This window comes from Xenopus laevis, chromosome 6S, assembly GCF_017654675.1.
Source record: "Xenopus laevis strain J_2021 chromosome 6S, Xenopus_laevis_v10.1, whole genome shotgun sequence".
NCBI lineage: Eukaryota > Metazoa > Chordata > Amphibia > Anura > Pipidae > Xenopus > Xenopus laevis.
In genome coordinates this window covers 3,257,497-3,281,031 of record NC_054382.1, presented here as the reverse complement: position 1 = coordinate 3,281,031, position 23,535 = coordinate 3,257,497, and the positions used below count along the sequence as shown (strand labels likewise).

Here is a 23,535-nt window from a genome sequence, read left to right as displayed (position 1 = left end):
AGTGTTATTGAAAGGCTAGGTGGATCTGCTGAGAAATCACTCCTCCGCATCTATCCTTCTACTAGTGATGTGCGGGCCGACCCGGTACCTGAGGGTCGGGTTGACCTCGCAGTACTCCTTGGGCAGGTGCAGGTTGATCTCTTCTCCTGCTCTCCCCATCCGCCACCTTCAAATGCCGGCATCTACTTCCGGTTGCTGGTAGTCTCGCGTCTGCTCGCCCCGCCCCTTTTGTGACATCATTAGTGGGTCTATAAAAGGACCCCGGAAGCGTGGTTTGCAGCAGGGCGGGTTAGGAAAACCCTGACCCGCACATCACTACCTTCTACCCCTGCACCCGGAAACATTACCACTGATCAGGTGCAGGTAGATGTGGTGGATTTATGTGACATATATTGAAAAATCTTGCGTTTCAGAGCGTCTGCCTGTGCCCAAGCAGAGATAAAGTCCACAGGCCGAGATCTGCCCCATCTGGTCTAAAAGGAGAGAAAGAAGTTGTTTGCTGTAAAATGGAGATGAGGGGAAACAGGGAACAGATAAGAATAAATTGGTTATTATAAAAGGGGAAGAACCAGCGAGTTCATACAAAGGAAGAAGGTAGGGAAGCAAAATGAAAAGGTGTGACTATAATAGGGCAAGGGACAACCCAAGGCCGGGAGAGAAGTGGGGAACTATTGGAGGGAGACTTTGGAGGATTTTCATGAATCCTGGTCCTTCCACAAGGGGGTCTGTTAATGGAAACATCAAATTTCTTTCCCAGACAATCCCCTTGTGACTGTGAGGAAAAAAAACCAGTCAGCAGTCTCAGCTTGAGAAGAGACCAAACTAGGCCTGAAACGTCGCTGTGTCCAGATGTCGCCGTGTGTATCGAATAAAGGCTTTTTATTTTAACCACAGACTGGAGCTGTGCCTCAAGCATTCTATAGGCAAAACAGTCAGATTTAGGATCAACATGACCTATAGGTAACTTTTAATGTACATTCATATTTAATAAAGTCGTTTTTTAGCATCAGTGTCACTTTAAGCACATGGGCAGCCACTGCAGCAGGAGAAGGAGAAGAAATGGATTTACCTCACACCGTTATGTTGACACACACATACAGCGCGCTCCGCCCACTTTTTCGCTTCTCCCGCGCTTTTCAGGAACGCGCAATTGTTTCACACAAAAGGTGTACAATAAAGTTTTCCTTGTTCAGTCTCTCAGCCAGAGCCTCGCTGTGGGTTCTCTCGGCATTGTGTGCGGAAGGCGTGGTCAATTAATACGTGGGCGTATCTAAAGGGCCGAAATAAAGAGAGAGGGCGTGATGGAAGATCGTGGGCACGGTTAACAGAACATTTAGTGTTTTGAGTGACAGGTGTGTTCCATTGAACATAGCGAAAGGGTGTGGGCGTGGTCAGAGCAGAAGGTGGGGCCGCAGCGGTGTGTGTGCGCTGGGGGAGGGGCTGATCCCGCGCTTGGCCGCAGTGTTCGCCTGAGAGGCGAGTGAGGGGAGTAGTAACCATGAAACAAAGGCAGGTGGGCCTGGGGCTTTCCGGGGGCTGCAACGGCAGCAATAACGGAGAGGGAAGCAGCGGCGGCAGATTATCGGGCTCGAGGCACAGGAGGAGGCGCCGCGGAGGAGGAGGAGCGGCGGGCGGGGAACGAGAGGACGGAAGCCCAGTGGCGGCGGCTGTAGCAGCAGCAGCACGGGAGCAAATCCAGTCCGGCCGTCAGTACCCGGGGAGCCGCACCAGGGAAGAGACCCGCAGGGAGACCGAGGAAGAGGAGGACGGAGAGGAGGAGGAAGACGAGGAGGAGTGTGAGGGAGATTTGCCGGAGGAGGAGGGAGAAGTCAGTCGGGACGCGGAGTCCATGGCGGGGGCCTCGGCTCTGAGTCTGGCCCGTAAGAAGGACGGGGGTCCGGCCAGTAAGTTCTGGGACAGCCCCGATACCGTCTCTCAGCTGGACTCCGTGCGAGTGTGGCTCGGCAAACACTACAAGAAGGTGAGGCCTACTAGTGACGGGCCAGGGTCACTCACGGGTTAATCATGGGCCGGGGGAGGGGCAACTGTCTCTCTCTATAACTGGGGGACCCGACTGGCCTTTACTGCCGACCTCTTGGCTCAGGGGCTCCCGTCTCATCATGGCATGTTCCATGTGCGGCTCCGGGGGCGCTGCTTTACGGCACCTCATAAGGGACACGTGTTCACAGCTTTCCTGTAAGTGGAGGACGCTGGGCACAACACGGGATTTAAAGAGCTGCTTTCCCAGAAGCAAATGCCGGGCAACATCTTAGTGTTTACAACTAGTTAGTCTCCCTTTCACTTAACAGAAAAACACTGAACATTTAAATGTCACTTCTCCTTCATGGGGTTGTTTGCCTTTAAATTAACTGTTGGTATGATGTACAGAGGGATATTCTGAGACCATTTGCAATTGGTTTTCATTTTTTATTATTTGTGGTTTTTGACTTATTTAGCTTTTTATTCAGCAGCTCTTCAAATTTGCGTCTTAAGCAATCTGGTTGCTAGGGTCCAAATTCCCCTAGCAACCATGCATTGATTTGAATAAGAGACTGGAATATAAATAGGAGAGGCCTGAATAGAAAGATCGGTAATAAAAAGTAACAATAGATTAGTAGTCTTACAGAGCATTTGAAAGCTGCAAAGAGTCAGAAGAAAAAGACAACTATAAAAGTATTAACAAAAATAAAAACCAATTGAAAAGTTGCTTAGAATTGGCCATTATATAACATAACCGTTACCTTAAAGGGGTTGTTCACCTTCTAGTTCTCTTCAGATCGATCACCAGAAATAACTTTTTTCCAATTACTTTCTATTTTCTGTGTGTCACTGTTTTTCTAATATTGAAGTATAAGGTGTACTTTTTCACCTTCACTCTGAGAAGGGGGTCGCAGACCCTGTAAACAGTTCTAAATTGATACATTTAGTTGATACATTTGTGTCCCTGGTGAGCAAAATCTCTGGGTTACATTACAGGCAGCTGTTAGACTTGATACAATAGTAACTAATAATCCAGAGATACTGCTGAGAAATGGATCAACTAAATGTTGTAAAATTGTAACAGTTTAGAGTCTGCACCTGAATTACTGAGCTGTCAGACTCAAACACCAGAGACACGAACATTCAACATAGATTTTGGAAAAACTGTAAAAAATATATAATGGAAAGTAATTTAAAAAAAAGTCTTTATTTCTGGGGGAAAATCTGAAAACTGAGTTTTTCGAAGGTGAACATCCCCTTTAAGTTAAGCCTAAACAACTTATCAGTTGGTCTTCACTGTTTTGTATAGTTTTGTTATTTGCCTTCTTCTGACTCATTCCAGCTTTCAAATGGGGGGGGGGGTCACTGACCCTATCTAATAAACAAATGTTTTGTAAGGCTACAAATATTATTGCTACTTTTTATTACTCCTCTTTCTATTCAACCCTCTCCTATTCACATCCCAGCCTGTTATTCAAATCAATGCCTGATTGCTAGGGTAATTCGGACCCTAGCAACCAGATTGCTGAAACTGCAAACTAGAGAGGTGCTGAATAAAAAATCGAAATAATTCAAAAACCACAAATAATAAAAAATGAAAACCGATAGCAAATAGTTTATAGAATTTCACTCTGTCATGCTAAAAGTTAATTTAAGAACCCCTATAAGGGGCATTGCCTACACTTGTGCTGGGTACCCAACATTGTCGTGGGTATGACTGGTTGTCTAGGTTGGTCCATATGAACCTCCCCATTATCTACATCAAACTGCTCAGGTAATTATGTGCAATTATTTCATACTACAAGTTTATACTACACAACCGACATAAAGGTTAATGTTGAGGTGTCCTACTCACTGCCTATTCAAAAACAGAATGTTACAGCAAAGTATATGTGAGTACAGGAGGAAGCATGGACAGCAAAGCAGAATGTGGGGAGCACCGTCTGTATAATGGTACTACTGTGAGTCATGCTGTAATAGTCATGTAAATTTTTATTACTGTCTCATCACTTAGCCCACAATAAATGTCACAATAGCTTTAATGGAAGACCCTGGTGCATGTCTGTATTCATGTACTAACAGCCTGTCCTATAAGCATAGCAGGATGTTGGTGGTCACGGCTATGTCTTCACATGGGGCAAAAAGAGCTGCAGTTCCATTTTGGGTCTGCAGAGCTGTCTGCCTGCAAAGTGGTAACTAGTTGACATTCGACAATAAGTGTTAGGGCAGGTAGACATGCTCAAATTTGGGGATATTTAGTCACCCGGTGATTAATCGCCTCTTCTTCGGGCGACTTATCTCCCCAAACTGCCTTCCCACCAGCTAGAATGTAAATCGCCTGCTGGATGGCACTCAGAGCACTTCGTTTTCCAAAGTTTCCTTGATTGCCATCCAGCCAGCGATCTAGCCAGCGGGAAGGCAGTTTGGGTAGATTAGTTGCCCGAAGAAGAGGAAATTTGTCTTTGGGTGACTAATCTCCATGTATCTTAGCGTGTGTCTCTGCCCTTACTGGTTTTCCTAAACAGTCTGAGCCTGGCAAAAGCAGCAAGGTCGCCAAATATCGCCTAATCGGTCCACCCTTGGTAGCGTGCTAATGCAGTCATTTGGCCCTATTGCCAAACAAATGGATTACAATGAAGGGGATAAGAAAAGTCTGAGCGAGGACTACATCAATGAGCCAATGTGGTTCTTGATCCGACAGAAAAGTCAAGCCTGCCTGATCAGGATCTGTCTAATCTTTGGCCAGATATCAACCGAGGAGGCCGGTCTGAGGGCCCATACACAGGCAGATAAACGGTCGAATATGTCTAAGGGTCCCAAATCAGCAGCTAAAATCTGTCTCTGTATGTCCACCTTGAGTAAAGGTGGCCATACACGGGCATACTTTTATCGTTCTGCAAGGAACGATCGTATCGTTAAACGATCGTCTGACCATTATCCCTGATTTTATCCCTGAACGACTAAAACTTTTAAACTCATCCGATCAATTTTGCGAACGATAATGTTGAGACAATCGTTCGTACACCATCAACCATCCGATAGGTTATCAATATTATCGGAACGTTCTGGAATCGGTCGTTTGGAAGTAAAAAATCTGCCTGTGTATGGCCACCTTTAGTGTTTCACTGAGCCCCAACCACATATTGCTGGTGGCACAGTAAACTGCAAGTCAGGAGTTGTGGATTCTGTCATATTGGCCTATTTGGGGCCACTTTAGAAGTTTAAGCTTTGCTTGTAGTATTATCATGATTGAGAACAGAAAGATTACTACTACTGTGCCATAAGATTTCCTTTTCTATAGTAAATAAAGGGTCTGTTCACCTTTCAGTTAACTGTTAGTATGATGTAGAGAGTGATATTCTGAGACAGTTTGCATTTGGTTTTTATTTGTGGTTTTTGCGTTATTTCACTTTTTATTCAGCAGCTCTCCAGTTTGCAAATTTCAGCAGTCTGGTTGCTAGGGCTCAAATTACCCTAGCAACCACGCATTGATTTAAGAGACTGGAATAGGAGAGGCCTGAATAGAAAGAGGAGTAATAAAAAATAGCAATAACAATACATTTGTAACCTTAAAGAGCATTTGTTTTTAGATGAGAAACCTGAAAGGAGTCGGGAGACCAAGGCAAGTAATTAAAAAAAAAAAAAAAAATGTTAAGGTTTCTAAGAACTAGCCATTCCATATCATGCTAAAAGTCAACTTTAAGGAGAACCACCCCTTTAATGCTTATTTTGCCCAGTCTTATGTCGTTTTCAAAGAACAAATTTAGTCCATAAAATATACAGTAGAACCTGTATTTTACATATTTCCAGAAAATTGTTAATTTGGGGAAAATGTAAAACCAGGGCAATGCTTGAAATCGGGATATTTAAAATTGTGGTTTCACTGTTTCATTTTTATTTAAAGTTATTGTGCAAATTCTATGACTTAATATAAGTGAAATATTTGGGATCGTTCCCTCTCAATCAACTTATTGTCTGCTTTACTCTCTAACTTAGACTAGGGGGCAGATTTATCAAGGGTCAAATTGGAAATTAGAATTTTCTTTTTTTTTTTTTTTTTCTTTTTTTTTATGGTCAATTAAAAAAATTCCAATTCGATTTTCGAGATTTATCATACTCTGGCCCTTTAAGAACTCGAATTGGACTATTCGACCACCTGAAACCTGCCAAATTGCTCGTCAGTGGGAGAAGTCCAGGGATTCGAGTGGGTCAATTGCATTAATTGGACTTTAAATTTAATTTTTTTTAATACATTTCGAATTTCAAATTTATGGGAGTTTAGGGGAGTTTTTAAAAACTCGCATGAATTTGACCTTTGATAAATGTGCTTCTAGGTGTTGCACTTTCCTCTCTCTGCTTTACTTGTAACCCAGTAAGCCTCATCCCTGCTTCATGCACAGCGCTGACCTTTCACCCCTTGCGTATACTAGTGATGTGGACCCACACCCGACCCTAATCCGCACCGGCCTGGCCCGCTGCTGCCCCTCTATTTATAGACCCGCGCCCACAAAAAGGGCGGGTGGGTGAAAGTCTTATCAATTTCGTCGCCAGAAGTGCTGGGTCGCGACCCGAAGATTTTGTGCAGGAGCTGGCCCGACCCCTGGGTTTCAGGCCGGCCCGCACATCACTAGCATGAAAAATCACACCAGGCAGACTCTATGCATTTTAGTTATTAATGTGCTGTTTCTATTATGGAGTATTGTTGCGTTCCCTAGAAATCGCTAATTTGTTTTTGGAAACACTTTATAATATATCTTCTTTGTTTCAAAATGTTTAGAATGGTAAATTTGACAGTTACACTATTTTAAACTTTCTCCCATCTTTTTGTTTCTAAGTAACTATAAGATAGTCCTTCATGGGGTCGGGGACCCGCAGAATAACCGCAAAGTGGTCAGGTTTCAGGCAAAAAGCCCTGGCCATGCAGGCAGTCTGCGGATGACCCGGCTAGGTACCGACAAAGTTGCAGGCTTGATCACTCCCTTGTATGTCTGCCAGTTTTGGTTTTTTTTGCGAAGATTCCGTGTCCATTTCGCATGTCCCCAGCATCGTAAGGTTTATTTGGCCTATTGCGGGCATGGTCCAGTAGCCGGTATGGGTTGGTTACGAGTATCAGAAAATAGACCCGCTCAGGACTCTACTTAAGTTTAGGAACATTAATCCACTTCTTCCTAAATCCCTTCTAGAATAATGGACAGCAGTTAGTTTGTGGAAAGGAAGGGCATATTGTAATCAGCCTATTATCTTGCTTTAAAGGGGTAAAAAAAAAATATAAATGTAGAAAATGTGTTTTTCTTCAGTTAAAGAGATGGGCAGGACACAATTTAATAGAAACCTTATTTTGTTCATGTTTCAGAAGCCATGGGTGTATATTGGTTTGCCCGTAACAAAAATAACATTTTGCCTAATGCCTAACTTCCCAATGCACATTAACTACACATTGTCAGTGTCCGCTATTGAAAGCAGCATCTGTTTGCTCTGATCACACTCAAAAGAATGTAGAATGGAGTCCGGCTGAAGAAGCAATGGATTGTGAATCCCACTCTTGGCTGCAGGAAAGAGGATTTCTGTTGCAACAGTTAGAATTAGCAGTGCCATAGAATCCGGGCTGGTTACATTCCAGTAGCTCAGACTTCTAAAACTATACGAATATCCTTATTTACAGTAGGGGATACATTGTACCTTATAATACATGAGTAATACTGTATAACGCAAGCCTGCAGCCTTGTGTCTTTATATGGTCACAGAACCCCTCAGTGACTTCTAATATCCTTATCATTTACAGTAGGGGTACATTATCTCTTATAATACATGAGTGATACTCAGAGTTCCCTGTATAACTCAGCCTGCAGCCTTGTGTCTTTATATGGTCACAGAACAACCCCTCAGTGACTTCTAATATCCTTATCATTTACAGTAGGGGGTACATTATCCCTTATAATACATGAGTGATAACTCAAGAGTTCCCTGTATAACTCAGCCTTGTGCCTTTATATGGTCACAGAACCCCTTAGTGACTTCTAATATCCTTTTCTACTTTTCATTATTGGGTAGATAATTAGAAACTCCCAGCAGGAACTTTGTTTTTTTTTTTTTTGGTAATTAACCCTTGCTTCAATCTAACTGTACTTCAAACAGATAAATTCAGTATATATACATTTGTGTATTTTTGTGACTCCTATCAGGGCTCACCCAGCCTTGCCATGACACAGCCAAGTTATCGCAGGTACTAAAACAGTTTTTATGTCTGTCCGGAGTAGTTTGCGCCCCATCTGTGCTCTGTGATTACTGTGCTCTGAGAATCTCTATTGTTTTCTGTGTGATGCATGGGTTATCCCTGTGGGAATGCAAGAGTAACTCTGTGTTATCAGATGTACAAGTTCTAGTACAATTGGGAAAAGATTACGGTAGCCACACAAAGCTACCATTCTACATTCACCAGCCTAATAGCACATGCCTTCTCTTTTACAGTATGTTCAGGCTGATTCCCCAACAAACAAAGCCTTGGCTGCACTGGTATCTCAACTCCTGCAGTTCCAGGAAGATGCTTTTGGAAGACACGTTACCAACCCTGCCTTCACTAAACTACCTGTAAGTACCTCCTGCATAAGCAGCTTTATCTTGAAGTCCATGATGTTTTGTATGTTGGTGCGGGCGTTGGTGTTGATGGCAGTGATCCCCAACCAGTAGCTCATGAGCAACACGTTGTTTACAAATCCATTTGATGTTGCTCCCTGTGGCCTCAAAGCAGATGCTTATTTTTGAATTCCTAGCTCGAAGGAAAGCTTTTATTATATAAATACCATGTGTTCTGCCAAACAGAGCCTCCTGTAGACTGCTAGTCCACATCGGGGCTACCAATAGCCAATCACAGTCCATATTTTGCATACTTGTGTTACTCTCCAGCTCTTTTTATATTTGAATGTGGCTCACAGGCAAAAAAAAAATGTTTGAAACCCGTTTTTACAGCTGAGCGCATATAATACCCGTCTGTTGTCCTGAATGGTAATCACCTAGGGGCCGATTGACTAAATTCGAGTGAAGGATTCGAAGTCAAAAAACTTTGAATTTCGAAGTATTTTTTGGGCTACTTCGACCATCGAATGGGCTACTTCGACCTTCGACTACGACTTCGAATCGAAGGATTCAAACTAAAAATCGTTCGACCATTCGATAGTCGAAGTACTGTCTCGTTAAAAAAAACTTCGACCCCTAGTTCGGCAGCTAAAAGCCACCGAAGTCAATTTTAGCCTATGGGGAAGGTCCCCATAGGCTTTCCTAAGTTTTTTTGTTCGAAGGATATTCCTTCGATCGTTGGATTAAAATCCTTTGAATCGTTCGATTCAAAGGATTTATTCATTCGATCGAAGGAATAATCCTTCGATCGTACGATCGCAGAATTTGCGCTAAATCCTTCGACTTCGATATTCGAAGTCGAAGGATTTCAATTCCTAGTCGAATATCGAGGGTTAATTAACCCTCCATATTCGACCCTTAATGAATCAGCCCCCTAGTGTTCTTAAAGGTTAGGCAATTATTGCATGTAGAAATGCATCCCTGTGTAGCCTTGTCCTTGAACCACAACAGCAGAAAATAATGGGTTTTGTACAGTAGTGGAACACTGTTATGGCTCTCATCAATGCCATTATCAATCTTTTATAACATTGTTTTATTATTAATCATACTCTATTAATCATACTCTCGCACCTGAACATGAGGCACAATGGATTATCATTTCATGGAAAGACAATTCTTTGTTTTGGGCAGAGTATACATGCAGTTTAAAGTGGAGCGGTCGCCCAAACACAAAACGCTGTATAATAAAAGTCCTTTCCAAATTAAACATGAAATCCAATTTCTATTATTTATTTAAGCATTCATAGCTGTTGTAAACTCATTTAAAAATCTTAGCTGTTAATCAAATGTTGTCTGCCCTTCCTCTATGCCTTGGGCAGACAATTACTTTCACTTTCCAATCAGTACTTATTAGTAGGGATCCAGGATTCGGTTCGGGATTCGGCCGAGATTTGGCCTTTTTCAGCAGTATTCAGATTCGGCCGAACCAAATCGGGTGGAGAGGGAAATCTTGTGACTTTTTGTCACAAAACAAGGAAGTAAAAACAGTTTTCCCCTTCCCACGCCTAATTTGCATATGCAAATTAGGATTTGGTTCGGTGTTCTTCCGAATCTTTCGCGAAGAATTCGGAGCTTGGCCAAATCCAAAATAGTGGATTCGGTGCATCCCTACTTACTAGATGTCACTGCTCTCCCCACGTTACACCCTGTTTCTTCACCATTTAATTGTGTAGCCAGGACATGGGGATGGACATCAGGTCCCCCATTCTGGTGCACAAACAAGATTCTGAGATGATACAAGTCTTGTCTTAATAACAGTGTCCACAAAATGGCTCCTGCCTGCTTGTTATAATTATGAATTCCCAGACTGGAAATAAGATTCAAATCATTGTATATAGTGTAATTAAAGGACAAGGAAAGTTAAACTAAAGAAGTAACTAGAAATGTTGTAGATTATGTTGTGTGCTTCTGTACCAGTCCAAGGCAACCACAGCCCTTTAGCAGTAAAGATCTGTGTCTCCAAAGATGCCCCAGTAGCTCCCCATCTTCTTTTCTGCTGATTCACTGATTCAAATGCTCTGTGCTGCTGTCACTTACTGAGCTTAGGGAGCCACTCACAATATACAGTACACATAGAATAGAAATGTCACAATATAAGGCTGATTAGTAATTAATACACATAATTACTACATGGCAGCACAGAAACCAGTGCAATTAGCATCAGAATTGAATAATCAGCAAACCTGTAGCATCAGCTTATATTACAGCCAGGGAAGCTCATTTTCTACTGGATAATTAGTGACGAGCCCTAAGCTTAGCTTCTCAACAGCCAATCAGAGCCCACTGAGCATGTGAGTGTCACAGACACTTTCCAAGATGGTGACCCCCTGTGACAAGTTTGAAGTCCTGGATCATTGCTGCTATTGACCGAAACTTTAGGCTGGTGCAATAAATTCACTATATAAAATATGACATTTTTAGGTCTATTAATTTTAAGGGTTTAGTTCTCCTTTAAAGTTCATTTTGCTGTACTAATGTGATAAAATAGGATTTTGAATATGTATTTTTGGGTGGTTGGTCCCCTTTAACATTATTCAGTGCATTAGTCGGGAGTTGCATCTTACATGATGGCAGTGTAAATACTAGATTTCAAGTTAACCCTTTCTGATGCAGTGTCTCACTGGTAGCTGCTAAGCATCTGCTGGTGTCAGAATGGACAATTAAAGACACCTGTCTATAAGGGCCCAGTCAGTAGAATTGGTTTAGAAAATGCACTCTGCCAATTGCTTTAAAGGAGAAGGAAAGGCTGAGTTTATTTGGGGGTGGTAAAAGTTAGGCACCCCAAGTGATTGTATTTATTTACCTAACAGCAGCCGGGGTTATTCCAGTGAGCACCACAAAGTGATCTTCTTCTGGATTCTTCTTTCTTCAAATTTCCCGAGGCAGACACATGCGCAGTAGAATAAAATAGCGACTTTTTGGTTAAAGTTTGGCTTTTCGCTCTGCAGCACAGAAGTAAAAAGAAGCAGGAATAGGCGCTCTGTGGTGCTCACTGGAATAACCCCGGGCCGGTGCAGTTTTCTGCTGGGGTGTTGGGTAAATATATACAATCACTTGGGGGTGTCTAACTTTTACCAACTCAGCCTTTCCTTCTCCTTTAATGAAAGCATGGTTCTCATTCTTGTTATTGTTTTTCCTACATAGAGCAAAACAGGGAAATGGAAAGTGTGTTCATTTTATACCTGACCCCAGCACTTCTCATCGGAGTAGTTGTGGAAGAAAGACGATCATCAATTAACCCTTTCTCACTAAATCCTCTGTATAAAGCTGGACACAGACATTCAGATTTTATTCTGTGTACAACGAACATTCAGAGGTCCATTGTTTGTTTCAGTGCCACAATCTAAAACTAACCATTCCGATTTCAGTTGTAGGATTAAAATAGTTAAAATAACCAATTAGACAATATTCTGGCCATTAATTGACAGACAGTAATGTATGAAAGTTATGTCCCAGATATAATAGTGAGTCACCCATGCATATTGTCCACTAGGCAATACATGAGAAGATATTATTAGCCTTCAGAAATTTTCCAACCTGTCCAATTGACTAACGACCGGCATGCTATGAAAATTGTCGGGGTGATTATTTAGAACCCACATGTTCCGAGAATTGTACGACACGTCCTTTCATTAAAGGACAAGGAAAGGCAAAAAAATAAAATCCCATTTTTACTTTCTTTAATGAAAAAGAAACCTTTCTCCAATATACTTTAATTAAAGAATGTGTAGCATTTTTATAAGAAACCTGACTGTATGCAGTGAAATTCTCCCTTCATTTACTGCTGTGGATAGGAATTGTCAGACGGTCCCTAACTGCTCTGCAGGGAAACAATCATACTTATGTACAGCAGGGGGAGCCCCTGCCTTACTTCCCAGCCATGCAGAACTCAAGCAGCTTTGTTTATGACAATCCCTAAGCAGCCCAGATCACACTGAGCATGTGCACAGTCTTGGTCTTGCAAAGATGTATAACAAAGTTACAAGATGGGGACCCCCAGTGGCCAACTTTGAAAGCATAAATCATTTGTTTGATTAGACTTGTGGTGCAGTAAGTTCATGCTTATGTTTAGTATACAAAATACAGGAGACATTAACCTTTAAGTTTTAATATTATTAGTGACCTGATATAACTCTTTAAGTTGTGGTTTAAAAAAAAAAAATTTTAAAGTGGATGTTCAACCAGAAAATAAAGGCTGGGATTGGAAGATAGTTGGGATGTGGAATGTAATTCTACGCAAAAATTTCCAATACAGTGTAGATATTAAAGGAGACATTTAGGATAAATTAAAAAACCCTAATTTTGTATGCAATTATAAGTAATATATGGTGTTGCTTTTACTTGGTGCTAAAAATTAATATCTTTAAAAATAGCCCCTTTATTGGAGCTCCGAATAGATGTTCTCTGGTCCCTGTCTGTGTTTCAAATGAGGGGTGGGCGTGTCCCTGCCAGAAGCACAGTAGAAGGGGGACAGCCAATCACAGCCCTGCAGTCACACAAGCACAGACAGGCTTCAGTTCCCTATCAGGTCCTGCTAGCTGCTGATTGGTTCCTGTCCTACAGTGCAGTGAGCTGAGTGCACAGCCTGGGAATTCAGGGAGCAGCAAGTGGAAGAGAAGGGAGGGATTATTAGGGGTTTTTCAGAAATATTCAATAAATCAGCCTGAAACACTACTTTTTTTTTTTTAAGCGCAATTCTTCTATATCTAAATAAGTATAATGCAGTGGTACATTCTTATTTTTTACACAAAATGTCTCCTTTAATAAGAGTTTATCAATCCAGCATGCTCGGGACCTGGGGTTTTCTGGATAAGGGATTTTATAAAAAAAAAAAAAGAATTATTTAAATGCAATGGAGTCTATGGGAGACAGCCTTTCCCTAATTTAGAGCATTTTGGATAATTGGTTTGCGGATAACGGATCCCATAACTGTAACTGCTTTTTCAGGCAGTTTCTGTGTCTTAATATTACATATGTCCCTTTCCTTTGGATTTAAGAGTGGGTTTTCACTTTCACAAGCTGCCGGAGTGCAGCTATTTTTCATTGATTGTTAGAATTCTGTTTGATTATGCAAAACAAAAAATGCTTTCATTTGAAAGCTCAAATACTTGGAATTGTTAATTGGGCCACAGTGAACTGAGGTGACCGGCTCCAGGATCTGCATGGGTGCCCACCATCGTCTGTTTATTGGGGTGATTAGCCAAATCTGTGTTTGCCCAGCACTTGCATAGAGAAGTTTATTTGCATTTAGTGATTTATGTATGCTCAAGCTCTGATTACCGCTCTAATTCCAGGTAAAGTGCTTCATGGATTTCAAAGCAGGTGGAGCTCTATGTCACATACTGGGGGCTGCTTACAAACACAGGAGCGACCAAGGGTGGTAAGTGCTCATCTCCATTCTCTCTATTGTCTGTTACAGCTCCGGAGGTAAATGCAGGTTTTCTATGTGAATGAGCGTCTCCATTCATTGTCTAACAATTTTATATATTCCATATTATTGTACAGAAAAATAAAAATAGGCTTTGGTATGAATACTCTATCTAATACAGACTCTATTAAAGTAACCTTGTTTCACCCAGAATACAATTCTAATATATAGCTTGTGTTGTGTTCTAAATCCATAACAGACATTCAACATACGGAAAGCTAAAGTTTAACTAAGAAATGTATTAGTCAGCCCTGTAGCATCTGCTTATACAGCGATAGGCAAACCTCATCATTTGCAATCACCCATAAGCTTAAACGGGTGGTTCACCTTAAAGTTAACCTTTAGTATGTTAAACTTTTCAATTGGTCTTCATTATTTTTTTTATAGTTTTTGAATTTTGCCTTCTTCCAAATTAAATAGGGACCCCATCTAAAAACAAATTCTCTGTAAAGCTAAAGACATTTGTTATTGCTACTTTTTATTCCTCATCTTTCTATTCTCTCTCCTATTCATATTCCAGTCTCTTATTCATATCAAGGCAGGGTTGTTAGGGTAAGTTGAGCCCTAGCAACCAGAATGTTGAAATTGCAAACTGGAGAGCTGCTGCATAAAAAGCTAAATAACTCAAAAACCACAAACAATAAAAAATGAAAACCAATTGTCTGTTCATCCGAATATCCCTCTACATCATACTAAAAGTTAAAGGGGATGTTCACCAAAAATAGACTTTTTTCAATTGCTTTCCTTTTTGTTTTGTTTTTGTTTTTTACAGTTTTTCCAAAATATAAGTTTAAAGTTGAATGTTCTTGAGTCTGGCAGGTCAGTAATACTGTTGCGGACTCTAAACTGTTACAATTTTGCAACAATTCGTTAATATATTTCTCAGCAGTATCTGTGGAGTATTAGCAACTATTGTATCAATTCTAGCAGCTGCCTGTAATGAAATTCAGGGATTCTGCTCAGCAGGTACAAAGATAACAAAAGTATCGACTAAATGTATCAATTTAGAACAGTTTACAGGGTCGGCGACCCCCCCATAGCTGCTTTTATAAGGTGAAAAACGACACTTTACACTTCAATATTCGTAAAACTGTCACACATAGAAAATAGAATGTAATTGGAAAACGTCTTTATTTCTGGTGAATTGTCAGAAACCAACCAAAACTGAAAAAAGTGTTGGAAGGTGAACAACCCCTTTAAAGGAGAACTAAACCCTAAAAATGGCTTATTTTATATAGTGAACTTATTGCACGAGGCTAAAGTTTGAGCTTGTCAATAGCAGCAATGATCCAGGACTTCAAACTTGTCACAGGGGGTCACCATCTTGGAAAGTGTCTGTGACACTCACATGCTCAGTGGGCTCTGATTGGCTGTTGAGAAGCTAAGCTTAGGGCTCGTCACTAATTATCCAGCAGAAAATGAGCTTCCCTGGCTGTAATATAAGCTGATGCTACAGGTTTGCTGATTATTCAATTCTGATGCTAATTGATGCCTACTTCTATAGTTAAGCTTCAGTTCTCCTTTAACTTTAACTATTAGCTGCTCAATGCACACTGAGCATGGTTATGTTGCAGACTCTAACGACAAACCCCAAGATGGGAAACTACTCTGAAAGTCTTGATCTTTACTGCTATATAGATTTTCAAGATTTAGGCTGCTTCCGTAAGACCCATGTATAAGATATGCCATTTTTATCAGTTTTTAGTTCTCCTTAAAGGGGCTTTATGGGGATCAGTTATACATTTAGAAAATGATAAGCATTTTGCACAACTCTGTATACCGAGCTGAAGGGTAACCCCTATTTGTTTTTCTGTGCTACATCAGGAGAAGATTTGACTTGCAGAATCCCTCCAGGATGGATCGCAATGTGGAAATGTTCATGACAATAGAAAAAACCTTGATGCAGGTAATTATGGGTTTTGTGGCATACTAATGTCTCCGCTTGGTTAATTGTGGGTCATGACTGCAAGATTTGTGACTATGGCAGTCTCATTATGTTGCTCTGGCAGCCAATAGTAGCAGTTCATCTTGATCGGGTCACATACAAATGGGCTATTGAACTTATGTTTCATTGCACAGCAACAAAAGTTTGATTTCAGTCTACTTGCAAGTGAGGGAATACAGGGATATGGGAGAGAGCTCTTAGTACAAGTTGATCCAGGGACTGGTCCCATTGCATCTTGGAGTCAGGAAGGAATTCCCCCCCCTGAGGCAAATTGGAGAGGCTTCAGATGGGGTTTTTTTTACTTCCTTTGGATCAACTGGCAGTTAGGCAGGATATATATATATAGATATATATATAGATATATATAGATATATAGATATATAGATATATATTTTTTATATATTGAACGCAGCATGAAGAAAGATTGGGTTCCTTGCAATGTTCCCTCTAATTCCTTCTCAGATATGTGCACAAAAATTTTTTTCCACACATTTTAAACTTGTGTGCTCAAATCAGAACAAAGGCAAAATTTTAAAAAAAAAATTATTTGTGCGCACCACAATTTGTTGTGTGCACTGGCCTCAAAGTATGTGCACAGCTTAGAGGGAACACGGGTGCCTTGACTGAACCAATAAACACTTGCGTTCATTTCATCAATCCTGAGAGCTATAACTCTCTGACACTTGAGATCACTTTTTTAGTTTGATTACAGGCCTAGAATAAGCACTTGGAAAAGGCTGGTTCATGTTGGTAATGGACAAATATTTATGATGATTAAAAATTGAACAAAATATTTGACCATGCTTCTCTCTACTTCTGTCTAGAACAACTGCTTGAGCAGGCCAACAGTCTACCTCGTTCCAGATATTGAACTGAAGTTGGCAAATAAACTGAAAGATATAGTCAAACGTCATCAGGTATTTGACCGTTTTGGCAAATCCACAACTTTTTTTTATTTTTTTGGAAACATGCACACCTGTTCCTCTACAGTTTAAAAGTTCTATACTTTTCTAACCAACCAAATGTAGCTTGATTTTTTTTTTTTTAACTCATGTAACTATTGCTCGATAGGGAGCGGTGACAGAAGAGAAGTCAAAGGCCTCCCACCATGTGTACCCTAATCCTACCTCACTGGATGATGGTAAGTGATTATAAATGGCATTCTAATTGAATCTACAAAGTGGTATAATAGTGTAGTACAGGTATGGGATATGTTATCCAGAATGCTCAGGGCCTGGGGTTTTCCGGATAATAGCTCTTTCTGTAATTTGCATCACTGTAGTCTACTAAAAAAATAAAGCATTTAATAAACCCAATAGACTTGTTTTGCCTCTAATATGAATTAATTATTTCGTAGTTGGGATCAAATACAAAGTACTGTTTTATTATTTCAGAGAAAAATTTAGATAAAATGGAGCCTATAGGATATGGCCTTAATGTAGGTGTGGAGCTTTCTGGAAAGGGTTTCCGGATAAGTGGTCCTATACCTGTATAGATTTGATCAATTTGTCTACTCTTCCGGTTGATGAAGCCTCAAACATTTAGCTCTACTGCAGAGTAATAACCTTGCTCTGCTCTGATGTTGGACATTATACAAGGAGTTCAATATATATAGTTTGTTTTCAAATTTAAGAATGTTGTCAGTCAGGATTTCCATGGCCATGTAAATGATTACAAACGCTCTTTACAGGAGCTAGGTGTTGATGTCTAATAACAGGTGAGGCTACTGGGCATGTATAAGAATATATTTAACATGCTGTGGGCCTGTGTGTTGCAATCATCTTTGGTGGTTATTAAAGTCTGAATGCAAAAAACTCGAAAAAATTAAGGTGTTTTTTTTATTCTCTATAAATCTAAATTTTTAGTGGATAAAAAAAACTTGAATGTTTCAAGATTTGTAATACCCTGAGGTTGGAAAAAGTCAGAATTCGAAAATCCTCCATCTCAGACCTGCCAAAGTTGAAGGCGGGGGGGGGGGGTCCCTATCTTATTTAGTTTCTGTGGTCTGCTCTGTAATTAGCCCGAAAATCCAACTTTTTCAGGCAAGAATCCATAAAAATTCGGACTTTTCAGGAAAAGCTGGTAGAAAAATCAAGCGATTCGGGAGGGGAAAATTGTACAATCCGAATTTTCACTAGATTTTAGAGTTTTTCCCCGATCCGATTACATTGTGCTTTTTTAATAATAAGTTCAAATCTTTGCTTCTAGTTTGGTTGAACTTCTTTCAATAAAATAGTCAGAACAATTCTGATATAATCGCCCCTTCAATGTCAACTGTAGGAAGAAATAAGTATATGACGGCAATGTCCAAACTGCAGTCTTTCATGTAGTGCAACTACTGGCTGCCTCTAAAGTTGAAGTCAGAGTTTTGACAGTGTGATTTGTAAGTGTAGTTGTCATAGGCTACTTGTTCAGGAGGCTAAAGTTTGAGCTTGTCAATAGCAGCAATGATCCAGGACTTCAAACTTGTCACAGGGGGGTCTCCATCTTGGAAAGTGTCTGTGACACTCACATGCTCAGTGGGCTCTGATTGGCTGTTGAGAAGCTAAGCTTAGGGCTCGTCACTAATTATCCAGCAGAAAATGAGCTTCCCTGGCTGTAATATAAGCTGATGCTACAGGTTTGCTGATTATTCAATTCTGATGCTAATTGCACTGGTTTCTGTGCTGCCATGTAGTAATTATGTGTATTAATTACTAATCAGCCTTATATTGTGACATTTCTATTCTATGTGTACTGTATATTGTGAGTGGCTCCCTAAGCTCAGTAAGTGACAGCAGCACAGAGCATGTGAATCAGTGAATCAGCAGAAAAGAAGATGGGGAGCTACTGGGGCATCTTTGGAGACACAGATCTTTACTGCTAAAGGGCTGTGGTTGCCTTGGGCTGGTACAGAAGCACAAAACGTACAACATTTCTAGCTACTTCTTTAGTTAGGCTTTAGTTCTCCTTTAAAGACCCTCCTGGTTTGCTGCTACCATGAGTTGTAATGTGCTGCATTATGAATAAAGGGCAAACTTGACAGATTGTCTCAGTGATGAATGTGTTTTTTATTTTCAGATGAATGGCTAAGACCGATTATGAAAAAGGATAAACAAGTTCAAGTGCACTGGGGATACTATCCTGATAGGTAATTATCACTTGTATTTTGGACACTCTCCATTAGCCTAAACACTATTCAGTTCTCTTTTTGGCTGCTATTTATTTCATATTTAAAAGAGAGACACTGTAAAAAGTCCTATAGTAGTCACAGTTGGTACTTTTAAACCATTTCAATGAAAACATCAGATGAATATGTTGCCTGCGTCGTATAAAACTGTAATTGTGAGACCTGCCTTGCTTTTTGCTGTATTCATCCTGTTAGTACTGAACGCTTCACATTCTTTCCCTAATCCTCCCTGCTGGCCAGACACAAAACAAAGGGGTAACAGTTTTTTGTTTAGTTTCTTCTTCCTCTGACATCACTCGTAAAATGAGCAAGTCGCTGCATTCACTCATTATGCACATCCGTGGCTGGTGGGGTCAATTTAAAAATTTTTTACCCCCAACCCTAGTGGGGGAAATGCTTTTTGCCAACAGGTACCGTATATACTAGAGTATAAGCCGAGGTACCTAATTTTACCTATGAAAACTGGGAAAATTTTTTGACTTGAGTATAAGCCTAGACACAACTACAGCCCTGTCTCCCAGCAGCGCACATTCCACCAAAGCGACCCACCCAGCAGCGATCAACCGGACTTCTTTGCAAAGTTGATGGTGACAGAGAATTGCCAAACGGATTACTGTGTGCATTGTCCCACTGTCCCACTACCATGTGCAGAGGGTGCTGTGTGATATTGTCATCACTGTTATTCTTTTATATAACCAACAGAGGGCGCTGTGTGATATTGCAGTCACTGTTAATCTTTCATATAACCAACAGAGGGTGCTGTGTGATATTGTCATCACTGTTAATCCTTCATATAACCAACAGAGGGCGCTGTGTGATATTGCAGTCCCTGTTCTTTCATATAACCAACAGAGGGTGCTGTGTGATATTACAGTCACTGTTATTCTTTCATATAACCAACAGATGGCGCTGTGCGATATTGCAGTCACTGTTAATCTTTCATATAACCAACAGAGGGTGCTGTGTGATATTGTCATCACTGTTAATCCTTCATATAACCAACAGAGGGCGCTGTGTGATATTGCCATCACTGTTATTCTTTCGTATAACCAACAGAGGGCACTGTGTGATATTGCAGTCGCTGTTAATCTTTCATATAACCAACAGAGGGCACTGTGTGATATTGCAGTCACTGTTATTCTTTCATATAACCAACAGATGGCGCTGTGTGATATTGCAGTCACTGTTATTCTTTCATATAACCAACAGAGGGTGCTGTGTGATATTGCAGTCACTGTTATTCTTTCATATAACCAACAAAGGGCGCATTGTTATTCTTTCATATAACCAACAGAGGGCGCTGTGTGATATTGCAGTCTCTCCCCAAGCGAACTGTTGGTATAGGAATGATTAAAAGTGACTGCAATCTCACCTACTGCCCGCTGACTCGAGTATAAGCCGAGGTAGACTTTTTCAGCACATTTTGGATGCTGAAAAACTCGGCTGATACTTGAGTATATATACGGTACCCTGTAAGTCTGGCCACTCAGTAATCCAGTTGCACTTTCTGAACTGTTACAATGTGCTACATTTAGTTGATGCATTACTTGTATGCAGGATCTGCAACTATTGTATCAAGTCGAACAGCTGCCTTTAAAGGGGAACTCCAGCTTCCAAACCAAAATTTGATAAAGAGGCCCACATAACACAGAAACCCCTAATATACCCATCGCCGTTACCTGTTTCTTCAAAAAGTATGAATAAATGCCATTTTCTATGCTGAAATCCAATAACAGTTCTTCGCGTTCTGCATTATTTGAAATCCTAGCAGGGAAGGAGGGACTAAACACTGATGTTGCAGATTGTAACAACTTCTCCACAGCTTACAGATAACATGCAGGAACTACATAACCCACAATGCATTGCACTGGAATGCTCCTTTCCTTATTGAAATCCCATGTGCAGGGAATTGTGGGATTTGGAGGATGCAGGACAGATGGCTGTTGATACAAAGTAACAGTAGTCATTCAGCTCAGCAAAGTAGTCGGACAGATCAGCAGGGGGCTAGGCTTATGGAACTGTCCAAACCAGGGGTGTCCAAACTTTTAACAACGAGGGCCAGATTTGATGAGGTGAAAATGTGTGGGGGCCGACCAGTTTAGCCTGACATTCTTTGACTCGAACCATTAAGTTTATTTTCATGAAGCTGCTGGATCCAGGCAAAATTAAATGTGAAGCTACTATATGTTAGTGCCCTACTGCACTGATCTCCTTCTTTCCCCATAGCCAGCAGGCCCGGACTGGCAATCTATGGGTTCTGCAAATACCAGAGGGGCTGCTATATGGTTCCATAGAAAGTTACCAAATAGTGGGCTGGTAGGGGGCTATTTGGGCTGGTAGGGGGATGTTTGGGCCTCTGTATACTTGGAATGGCATGGCCTATTTTGACTCCCAGTCCAGGCCTGATAGCCAGCCCCCACCCACTCTCTGTAATCTTGTAATTTTTTATTCAACTGTTCATTCTCTCTCCGTTACACACTCACCTTCTGTAACTCCCCCTCCCTCTCAGAAACCAGGCATGAAAAAAAAGCTACACTACTAAAAAACCCTTTCTATCCCCTGGCTCAAACCCCCCCCCTCGATAGTTTTACAACTCTAGTCTCTGTTACTCACAAGCTCCTCTCCTTCTGGAGCTGCCAGCTCCCCCCTCCCTCTCAGAAACTAAAGGTGGACTGGACTCCTTGACTGTGACTTACTTCCCTGCTGCCGCACATTCATTTCTATGTGATCAGAGACACTTGTTAGATAAGCAGGATCAAGCTGCAGCAGCACATTTTCAACACTTCTCACGTGTCTCAGTGATCACATAGAAATGAATGTGCAGCAGGGAAGTAAGTCACAGTCAAGGAGTCCACCTTTAGTTTCTGAGAGGGAGGGGGGAGTGACAGAAGTTTAGCGTGTAACGGAGAGAGAACGGAGAGCTTTAAAAACTCACGGAGGCTGGCTGCTGCAGTGGGAATGGGGAGAAGGTGGAATCCCAGTCGGCAGCAGTATTCTCAAGTGCAGCAGGTGCGCGTGTGACCTGCTGCGACGTTCTGCTCCTCTTCCGGCTCCCTCTCTGGTACTGCAGCCGACTTCTTCTTCACCGCTGGCCACTTCCACTGCACCGACTGGGGAGGGGGGTGGTGTGAAATGCTGCGGCCTGCGGGCCAATTAAAAATGAGTCGCGGGCCGCAGTTGGCCCGCGGGCCGTAGTTTGGACACCCCTGGTCCAAACTATTAAAAATCATGAAAAGTCTGTATATTTTTTAATTGATGTATATGGCAAAGTTGCTTGACGTGCTTACTTTTCAAAAAGCTTGTTATGTTTGTGTGAAATAGAAAAACAGAAATAGAAAATAGATTAATAATGGGGAAAGGCTTTATTTTGGGAGAACTAGTTGAAACCAACTGAAGAGAAAAAGTGTTTAAAGGTGAACAACCCCTATAATGTTTGTTGCCTATTGTGTGCGATGAGAGCAGATTTATTGATCTGTGTTACAGGAATGGAAAATATCCACCAATTGTCTCTCATTCATTGCTTCTCTTCCAGCTATGATACCTGGATTCCAGCCTCTGATTTAGATGCAGATGTAGAAGATGCTCCCATCCCAGAGAAGCCATGGAAAGTAAGCAGTATTGTTCATTGAAATATACCAGGTTTGATTTTGAACACATAAAAATTGACCTTTGCTGCATTTTCTCCACTTTTATGTCTTTAGCCATGTTTTGAATAGATTATCAAAGCATGCTTGAACCACAAAACAAAAAAAAATCAATAAAACCGCTGTAGAAAAGAATTTCCCTTATTAAAATACAGAAATTATATATTTTTTTTTTTTATTGGAAATTACCTCCTTCCTGCCAGAATACACCAGTGTTGAAAAGCTTTCTAAATATATTTCTCTGTCGTCTTAGGGGGACACAGGGAACCATGGGGTTAAGCTCCATCCTCCAGGAGGCAGGACACTTGAAATTAATTAATTAAGGGGCGTGCCCTTCAGGCTTTACCCCCTACACTGTACCTTCCTATTCAGTTTTTTAAGTGTCCTGCTCCCGGGAGGTTGGACCGACGTGTGATTCCACGTTCAGCCCATGGCTGATACCCGGGGTGAGGCCTGAAAGCAGGGTTACCTGTCTTTTAATAGGAAGCCCCCTACGAGGTGAAACGCACCGGGGTCACTCTCTAGCTATTGCTATATCGACCACCCAGACGTTGCCTGCACTGACTGATTCAGGGCAGAAGGTTTGGCCGGTGTGGGGGTAAGTGGCACATCTCCTGTATTCTGCAGTAACGTTGCCTTATGGTTTGGGGCCCCCCCCCCTACTGGGCTACCCCCCCCCACCCCTGGGGGGGGCGACCCCCCCCTCTCCCCCCCCCTCCCCCCTGCTCTCTCTCCC

At 41.4% G+C, this 23,535-nt stretch overlaps 1 protein-coding gene across 3 annotated transcripts in view; it reads left to right on the top strand.

Annotated features, from left to right (window-relative positions):
- The first annotated feature begins 1,338 nt into the window (after positions 1 to 1,338).
- smarcc1.S (SWI/SNF related, matrix associated, actin dependent regulator of chromatin, subfamily c, member 1 S homeolog) overlaps positions 1,339 to 23,535 on the top strand; it is a 52,532-nt gene continuing 30,335 nt past the window's right edge. For 2 of the 3 annotated variants that reach the window (XM_041567300.1, XM_041567299.1), the window contains exons 1-8: positions 1,339 to 1,981; positions 8,449 to 8,568; positions 13,908 to 13,993; positions 15,866 to 15,947; positions 16,811 to 16,903; positions 17,058 to 17,127; positions 19,047 to 19,116; positions 22,688 to 22,763. In XM_041567300.1, the coding sequence (XP_041423234.1) occupies positions 1,499 to 1,981; positions 8,449 to 8,568; positions 13,908 to 13,993; positions 15,866 to 15,947; positions 16,811 to 16,903; positions 17,058 to 17,127; positions 19,047 to 19,116; positions 22,688 to 22,763 (1,080 nt within the window). In that variant the 5' untranslated portion in view covers positions 1,339 to 1,498. The remainder of the gene's footprint in view (positions 1,982 to 8,448; positions 8,569 to 13,907; positions 13,994 to 15,865; positions 15,948 to 16,810; positions 16,904 to 17,057; positions 17,128 to 19,046; positions 19,117 to 22,687; positions 22,764 to 23,535) is intronic. The other variant, XM_041567297.1, reaches the window with a different exon arrangement.